Source organism: Fusarium mangiferae (assembly GCF_900044065.1).
Source record: "Fusarium mangiferae strain MRC7560 genome assembly, contig: FMAN_scaffold004, whole genome shotgun sequence".
Taxonomy (NCBI): domain Eukaryota; kingdom Fungi; phylum Ascomycota; class Sordariomycetes; order Hypocreales; family Nectriaceae; genus Fusarium; species Fusarium mangiferae.
In genome coordinates this window covers 2,072,939-2,082,166 of record NW_024573924.1, presented here as the reverse complement: position 1 = coordinate 2,082,166, position 9,228 = coordinate 2,072,939, and the positions used below count along the sequence as shown (strand labels likewise).

The following is a 9,228-nucleotide window of genomic DNA, read 5'->3' as shown; positions in this document are numbered from 1 at the left end:
CGGCAATATCGTGCGCCAAACAGTATATCCATCAATGAATAACGACCTACCTCAACACAACGCCATGAATGCATCTCGCAAACCTCTCAACGGCCCTCTCATTCCCATTCCCATTCCCAGCCTTACAAGGACAACTGCTGAAGCTTCTTCGGCCCTATTTGCACACGCAGACCCGTATTTTGATCTAGTATGTTCAGCCTGGTCCAGCGCACTCGAGACAACAGACAACAACTTCCTCAAGCGAAGCCACATCTGCATCCGACTCTGCTTAGTCGGCCGCCCGCCCGCATTGCACGCCCGCCGCTTAAGCAAGAGACCCTCAAGAGACCCCCGACTGATCCCGTAAAACAATGGAGAGCTTGAGCACGAGATTTTTTGAGCCATCTCTGCTCGCTTGCACGTGGTTCGGCCTGAGTTCTGTGCTCTCTTGGGCAACTTCTCCCAACCTTGGCCGGGTTTGTTTGGGGAAGATATACACAAACTCGGCTCAAAGAATCCGCACACGAGAGTAAGATATTAGGGTTGGAGGGGAATTGCTACGGCGCAGCTGTCGAATTGGTGTGTTGTTGCTAATCGCCTTGACCTCCAGAATCATTAGAACTGTGAGTAAGGTAGTTTGGCTCCTCTACTCCTGTACGCAAATGGTCAAGTAGTCAGTCAGCAACCGCACCCACAACCCAAAGACATTTGCTCCATTTAGGTGCTTACTGACTTATCATCGCTAGCACATGGAAGTCTGTGTAACCAATAATACAGTACCCAGGCGCATCTTCGCGCAACCCCTGCTGGACCCGTCGGGCCTCTCTGTCTCCAGGGTCTGTCCTAGAATGGTCAATTCATTGGGTACCTAAGTAGTTAAGCGGTATCCTAAGACCCTTGGTACATGATATATGCAGTTGAGGTTCCCAATGCCATTCCCCGTGGAATGGGATACCGACGCTTCTCCCCGGGAAATCGGACTCATACGTTGCACCCACGATATGATAACCCACCTAGGGTATCCATCTGACGGGCGCAGCTTTGTGTAGGTGCATGCGAATGCAACTCGCAAGTTGTCAAACGTGGGGAGCAATCAACTTGGATCTTACGCACCCTCCGGAGCAAAACCCGTGCATAATAAGGTAGATCCCGCACTCGCTCACCTAAAGCCTCAAGCAGATGGGTGGGTGCTGCCCGCCAGCCCTCTTCACCATTCCGACTTTTACCACACCTTGGATACTTACCTAGGGTAACATTGAGCCGAGAGATTGGCATTCAGACTAGGTGTGTACGTGTTGTCACCCCAATACCAATGGTCGGGTACCTTAGCCACTGTGCCTAGAATGTGATGAACGGATTGTTCTTGGTGCCGTTATTCCCGACTTGCACAATCATCATACTCACGTAAGTGATATTGATCCACGAAGCTAATGTAAGTCAGACGGCCAGGTGACTGACTCTTGAGGTTTTAGCGAGCCCAGCTTAGCACTGCTGAAACTCAATTGTTCCATTTGCGGAGTGGCTTCTTTTCAGCAGACCAACCCAGCCTATCTCATACCTGGGACACTTTTAATCTCACCAGTCTTTGATGCTGATGTTCTGGATATGTTTGTTTTCCTCTGACTCACAACTTCACTCGTTACATTGTGTTTAACACAAAAGAATCATCACGAACTTACAGTAATATCCCGTTTTGACCTACGTTATACAAACGGGAAACTTCTTGGCTGGAATATTCAAATCTTTTTTTTGTCATGATCCCAGGGACTATCTGTAGTGTTATCTCTTGTACTCCAGTCTCCCTTTCTCATCTGAATTTTAGTAGTTCTCACATTCTAGAAATCCTACAGCTTCTAGATCTTTTCAACTTATTAAGGCAAGAGTCTCTTGGGTGTACGAGGATAATAGCTTGCCAAGTGCACGCTTGGAAGGTTCAAATACCACGCAACCACACGGTCCAAGCCAATACCACCGCCACCGTGAGGGGGAACACCGGCACTGCGGAAAATGTCGACATACTCCTTGATGCCTTGGCTTTTAGGATTGATACCCTTTGTACGAATTCGTGCTTCCAGGGTCTCCGGAACGTGAATACGTTGACCACCCTGTTGAACAAATTAGTGACGACTAGGCAAACGATATAGGAGAGGGTTCCATACAGAAAGAATCTCTTGTCCACGCATAAAGAAATCGAAGGCATTAGTGACCTTGGGGTTCTCGGGGTCCTCCAGGGCATAGAAAGGTCGAGCACCCTCAGGGAACTTGTCAAGGACGTAGAAGTCGGTGTTGTACTTTTCCCGGATAAGAGCACCCAGTGCCTTCTCTTGTGGTGTGCTCATGTCCTCTTCATCGGACACATTGCGGTACTCCTCTGGGCCCTCGGCTCTAAGGAGCGCCTGGCCCTCAGCGAATGTAAGGCGAACCTCCTTACCGGGCTGGGGCAAAAGAAAGTCCTCGGAAGGATAAACTGTTCGAACAAGAGCAATCTGCTCGGCACATCGCTCCTGAAGCCCTCGGAAGATATGAAGAAGAACCCCCTCGAGCATGTCGCGGACTTCGTGGTAATGGTCCTCGATTTCCATCTCAAGATCAAGACCGGTGAACTATTGATGTAGGTCAGCGCTGTCCTCTGGGTGAACGAAGGAGTCTGGCAGTGCAAATAGGGATATTTACTTCTGTCATGTGTCTAGGGGTGTTAGAGTTCTCAGCTCGAAATACCGGTCCGATGCACAAAACACGCTTCCGGCCACCAGCAATCTCGTACTGCTTGTAAAATTGGGGAGATTGGGCCAAGTAAGCCTGCTTGTCAAAGTAGGGCATGCCGAAAACGTTGGATCCCCCTTCAGAAGCAGCTCCAATGAGGCAAGGCGCCTCAAATTGGACAAAGTCGCGAGCTTCAAGGTACTCGACAAACAGCTTGCGAACGGCCAGTCGTACATCGGCGATGGCTTGCTGAACAGGAGCTCGCTTGTGCATAACGGGGTTGTTCAAATGGGTTGCCATGCTGGCACCAGGGACATTCTCAAGGCTCAAATTGTCAACGCCTTCCTTGACCTCCTCCACAGGGCCACCAGCGTCCTCATCGTCAAAGTTGGTAACAGGGCGGTTTGCAACAGCAAGACCCATGCCAAGAACTTGAGGGCCAGGGCTGATAACGTAGCACTTGGCGATATGTAGCTCGTAATTGGAGACCTTCACACTCTTGACTGGCTCCTGAGGCTTCACAACCTTAGCTTCGACAAGAATGTAGCCTTCTAGATTTAGACTACCAATCCACTTGACCATCTGCTTAGAGACAGGTGCGCCTTCGCTGTTAGCCGCGACGACACCCTGGATAGCCCAGTCACGCTCCTCACGAAGCTCAACAAAGGCCATCTTGGCACCTTGCATGCGCGCATTCTGGATCCACGCACGAAGCTTGATGGTCTTGCCGAGATGCTCATCGCTCAGGTTTCGAAGCTTGACTCGCTCCGCATCGATCTTGGTAAGATGAGTGGAATCTCCATAGTTGTCTTTAGCGAGGTCTTCGGTATTTCCAGCAGCAGCCTTTGCAGCAGACTGTCGGGCTTCGTGTTCAGCAGCTCGGCGTGCCTTCTCAGCTTCCTTCTTAGCCTTAGCCTCAGCCTTCTTCAATGCCTTCTTTGAGGGGCCAGCCTCTCCGCCTTCGACAGTTTCACCACTAACGGCAGGAGCCTGGTCGGCGGGAGGGGGGGCAGCAGCTTGCTCAGCAGGGGCGTCAGCCATGGTGAAGTCACTCGAATATGTGTTTCGTAGGCGTTGGGTTTCGTTCTCGCGCAATCACTTTGTGTCGGTTGACGAGGGAGGGTTGGAATAAAAACACGCGATTGGAGGTGTTTCGATATGACCAAAGCTAGGGGAGGCTCACGACGAGACCGGACTAGAATCAGGAGATAGTAAAGAAGGTGACTGTGTCGGTGGGAGAAAATAAGGTGACGCATAAAAATGTGAAGTGGTGGTTGCCCATCAGTCAGGCCGCGCAGCGGGGTTCCTGCCCCGCCATACCAATCCATTTCAACTGCGGCGTCATGGTGGGGTTATCCAAGCACCGTCGTCTTCAACACCCGACCCGACGGGACCTTATTATTAACCCCAGCATTTTGGTCCAAGGAAAATGCCATCTAAACGGCTGCTTTTCTTTTTTAGTGTCCATACACACAAAGACCACAGGCCTCAGGCTCAAATTAACAGCTATTGATATTAAGTTTATCATACATCTCCCCAATGCCCAATCCGATATTTGACGAAACCATTTCCGTCCAACATCGCGGAATTTGACGACGCTGACGGGATGTACCCGTTGTGGAAAGAGATTCGCTTCGTCCTGAGCCTCCATCGCCTCGCTTGTCTTGCCTGCTCCTAAACGCCGGCACCGAAAGAAATCCTGAAAGATATGATATGCAACCTATACACTAACGTCACCACCCCTTTCCACCCCACATCCGTATCCCCATGCTTCGAGTCCTGAATGGCACCCTTCCTCCATGGTCCGGGCAATACATAAATCCCGTCTCATTTGTCCTCTTCTAAGTATTACTATAAGCGAAACCTGCCGCCCCAAGGACGCTAGCTTGGGTGCAGAGACTCCGATTTCTCGCAAGTGAACAGGTTGATATGTTGATCGCCTCGTGCAGCACATCCAAGAATTGGCCGATGAGGGTGGAATGCAGTGGCCGATATAGGCGAGCTGCGGTTTTGTTGCAGAAAGCTTGAATAGGGCTCAACATTCGAAAGCTCATGCCCATCAAGATTAAAGACCTTCACTGCGTGGGCCGATGTACCCCTGTCAATCGAGTTAGTTCTAGCCCCTGTGATTCATGATCCTTGCGCTGAATCAATACTTACACTGCGAAGACTGGTAGATGCTCATGAGTGCTGGCTGTTCTAAGTGTGTCTCGTGTTGTCTGGAAGGAGTGCAGCGGCTTATCCATGCGAATATCCCAGATTTTGACTTTGCCATTTCTGCTTGCACTCAGGAGCTCGCGTTGTCCGCCGCGCTGCATATGTACGCTCTTAATCCATTGTCGATCTGACTCATCCTTCCATTTGCGCACCATGGACTCTTGAGGCCGGTTTCTGGTGTCAAAGACTCGAACGGCACCGTCGCCGAAGCCGGCAACAAACATGTTACCCGTCATTTGATCCGAGGTGAGCGAAGTCACGCAGGAGCCCGAGCGTGCTGGGATATCCATGACACACGTCTCGTAAGCGGCATACCACACTCGAATTACTCGGACATCGCCAGCAACAAGGACTCGACCAGTGACTTGTTGCCAGTCGAACACCATGCCAGAGTTGACGTTACTAGGTACCATGTGTGTTAAGGCACGCCATGATGATGCAAGTTCAATGGCTCTATCCGATTCGTAGTTGCGATAAACTCTGATCACACCGTCAGATGATCCTGTCAGTAACATCGCCTGGTCGTCCTCGTTGATGAACTTCATGTCGCTGATTTTTGAGCCTTCTGGATTACCGTTACTGAAACGGCTCAATCGTCCTTGCTTCTTCCAGTCCCATACGTAAACAGTGTTGCCGTCGTCCGCTACAGCAAGATGATCTTCGAATTGATGGAAGGTCATCTTAGCGGGTTGAGCACCATTGTTGATGATCCCAAGTTGATTATTCCATTTGTGACTTCCCGCTTGTTGCTTCAATGGCTGAGTTTCTCTGAAAATGGTTTCATTCCGAGCTCTTCGCCACAGACGCTCGTTGTATTCGGTACTTCCAGGCTCATCTGCCTCACTCGGCTTCATCTGTGGTTCACGGAAATACTCAATTGACCATTCCAGGAATTTGCTCCTGAGGGGCAGTGCAGGGGGCTTCATCAGATCCCGCTCTTTGTATGCGCCTGAATACGGCTCATGCGCAACATTGTATTGAGCCAGCGATGATGGTCGATCGTTTTGCTCTGCAGGCACCGGTACTTGATTCGGCGTGAGTTTCAGAGATGGTGATCGGGGCAAAGTCGGGGTCGTCGGTCTTGATTTGTCCTCATTGGTGACCAGTGATGGAAAAAGCAAGCTCGCAGTTCTACGAAGGAGTCCTGGGGAGGGTAAAGGCTGCGAGTTAGAAGTGCCGGGAGCATTGTTTCGCTGGCTTGCACTCGGGGTATGCTTGTGTGCCGTCCTTGCCGTACGCTTTCGAATCTCTGCCATGACTAGCTGCGTCTGAACTCCGACTTTTGAGCTGAGCAGCGCGTTGTGAACAAAGTCTACAACGATAGTCGCTTCGCGTTGTACCTCAGGATGAGGATCCACACTGAGAACGAGAGCCAACTTCCACAACGCCATATATACTGTGTTATGAGATAGGCCATGGGCCATTGGGTTGATGGTACCATCCTTGTTGCGATTATCCGGCCTTGCGTAATGCAAGCCCATCTTGTGTTCCTGGCCGTCATCTTGGGGAGGGAATATGAGATACTCCTTCTCCTCAACCAATTGTTCGTAAGCTGCAACTAAAAACTTGCTCTCAAAGCGAATAGCAAAATGAGAAAGGAACACGATGAACTCCTTGCGGACCATCGGGCTTCCATCATTACCCATGTCGAGTATCGTCCATGCGATAGACTCCTCAATTCGGGCCACTTCCTCTGTCAGATCGGGGATACCCAGAAATGTAGTCATGGCATGAATCATCGCTGCCCGTACCTCGCAACAAGGGTCCCTCACGAGATAAGCGAGCTTGACGTATGCATTCTCCCTGATTCCTCGCCACTTGGCCTCTGGGAGGTCTTGCCAAAGTTGGCTTATACAGAGACAAGCCCACTGGCGCAGAAGAGGGTTCTCTTCGTTTTGAAGATGAGTCAAACAATATGACATAATCTCTGTTTGGTTACAGACCATTTGCCCATTTTTGTAATCCTTGCATAGCATAGCGAGAATAAAAGCGCACATTGCCTTGTGTTCGTCGCTGTCAACAACAGGCAATCCTTCCGAGGGTTTCAGAATCTGTGCGAAGTAGCTATAGCCGCTATCTTTGATGAGGTCCTGCTGACAAGAAAGGTCCACTGCAATGAGACGGGCCCAGATAAAGACCATGACTGGCTTTAACTCGGCCGCAGCCGACTGTAGGAGTTTGAGGACATACGGGAAGATGCCTATACTGAGAGCGAGCTGAACAGACCACGGGCCTAGGTCAAGAAACCGGCCGAGTAGGATAAGAGCGCGAACCCGGTGTTGCTGGCTGAGCAGTACCTGGAGCACAACCGGTAACTGGTCGGGTGACTTTTGAGCCATTGCATCGCCCCTTGTAAGATAAACATCGAAAGCAGTAAGCTGTTCTGTGAAGAATGTTGAATTTTGATATTCATAGTCAAAGCCTTCGCTTTCTTTCTTTTCAAGCATGGGGAGCTGAGCCAATGCCATGTCAACGGCTAGATCCCAGGTCTCCCACAATGGATGCTGGTGGGTGTCAGGCAGCTTAGGATAGGACTGAGGATGACATCCGTAGACCGTCATGACGCGTTGAGCAAGAAGAAAATTGCGGAATAGCGCTGCTACCATCAGGTCTTGTCGAAAAAATTTCCGGAAGAGATCACGAGGCAGTGTTGTCCACGCAATGCTGTCTGTGATAGCAGTGAAGATCCAGTTAAGTTCTCCCAGTGGTGTTCGCCGCTCCTGCAGGCGACCGGGTAGCTTTTTGGCCCGCTCTGGGCTGATGTTGGTCTTGAGGGGGTTCTGCAGAACAAAGAACCACAGGGCCATCTCAATGGGAGTGGTGAGGCAAGCTGTGAACAGGTCAGCAGGCAAAAGAGGGTTTGTCGGTAGATTCTCTTTGACAGCGCAGGCGGCCAGATGAATATAAGGCCTGAAATTAGTCTTCGTGTAGTTTGGGTCGCGCTCTGCGGCCTCCTCCTCCTCCTCTTCATGCTTCTCAACAAATCGATGGTAGTTGTTGAGAATGTTGCCGGCTTCAGAGCAATCCCAGACAAAGATGGTGGGAGCTTGAAGCCAGTGTTGCAGGTCGTACAGTGATACAGGGATGTATTGTGTGTAATTCTTATTAAAAACCCAAATTTCGCCTGATGCGGTTGGCTTGGGCACGCCGTGACCGTTATAGTGAAGCAAAACACGTTCGTCTTTAGCATTTCTGCGTAATGAGATGCAGAATTTCTTTGTCTCCTCGACAGAGGGATCGAGATATTGTTTATATCGCGCTCTTATCGCAAGTGTTTCGTACTGCGCCTGAAGTGATTTGCCGATATTCTCGAGGGCTTTCTGGATGGGAGGTATTGTAGGATCTGTCCATGCCTCGAGCTTCGCACCTGGGTTGGTCTTGAGCTGGTCGGGGGGTTCAACTCCTATATTCAAACACACCGCGAGGGCTGCAGACACTGTTTTTAATCTGTCTCTCTGTCGCCAATCTTGAAGTTCGTATTGTAGTGGTTTGGGTTTGCCTGTCGTCTCATGTCGCTTATCGGTAAAATACATGTACCAGTTCTGAGGGCATAATTAGCTAGGGAAAACCAAGGCAACGTAAACATCGTGCATGAATGGTCTCAGAGCCACAGCATGGATTTATTCCTCTGGGGCTGGTGCAGAAGACACCTAACAGGTGATCAATTTGCCGAGAGGCTCGAGGCTGGTGTCCGAGGTGCTTGTTTCCACGTGCCAAGGCATACTACAGCCAGATTTCTTTATCTTGCAACTGTCGGGCATGATACAGAGGCTGGATGTATCCGAGATGACTGGCCAGCAAATTGACATTATTGAGAGGGAAAACTCACATTAGCCAGCTGAGATATGATGTCTTCCGATTGATAATGATCCTCAAAACCATGTCTAGCACCCCATTCAGGTATGTCATCTTCTGTTGGCTCAGGCTCTTCCATCGCCCGTGGCGCGTAGTCACTCTTCGATCGGAGGAGCATTGGCTTGGCAGGCCGCGTTTTCTGGTGATGCTCGATGTCGTCTCTTGTCTCGAGCACTATGCTTCCGTTGCGCCGGTTTGGCGCGCTCAACGGTCGTTGGTCATCGTCGTCGCTCCTGGTAGCATCGTTCGATGTTGAACGGCCGTTCAGCCTGGGTCGCGCTGCCGAGGCAGTTCCGTTGGGCTCAACGGTAGGCGCAGAGGTGCCGTTTACGTCGGATCGCAGCGCCATGACGCCCGAATAACCATAAAAGTGTTACGGTCGACGCAGGTAGTTGGTTGTGGCCGAGATGCGCGGATTGTCGTGACGAGCGCGGGTTGAAATGTCAAGCGTTGTTGGAGGAGCTTGGAGTGAGG

General features: G+C 50.7%; 2 protein-coding genes across 2 annotated transcripts; both read right to left on the bottom strand.

The window, feature by feature from the left end:
• Positions 1 to 1,850: 1,850 nt before the first annotated feature.
• Positions 1,851 to 3,723, bottom strand: FMAN_09224 (uncharacterized protein; the record flags this gene model as incomplete). The annotated part of the gene is made up of 3 exons (XM_041830040.1): positions 1,851 to 2,084; positions 2,139 to 2,582; positions 2,653 to 3,723. 3 exons carry the CDS (start codon positions 3,721 to 3,723, stop codon positions 1,851 to 1,853), a joined length of 1,749 nt encoding a protein of 582 aa, XP_041680744.1.
• An 840-nt stretch (positions 3,724 to 4,563) lies between these two features.
• Positions 4,564 to 9,103, bottom strand: FMAN_09223 (uncharacterized protein; the record flags this gene model as incomplete). The annotated part of the gene is made up of 3 exons (XM_041830039.1): positions 4,564 to 4,780; positions 4,843 to 8,441; positions 8,729 to 9,103. The coding sequence occupies 3 exons, from the start codon at positions 9,101 to 9,103 to the stop codon at positions 4,564 to 4,566; spliced, it is 4,191 nt and encodes a 1,396-aa protein (XP_041680743.1).
• Between the last annotated feature and the right edge of the window lie 125 nt (positions 9,104 to 9,228).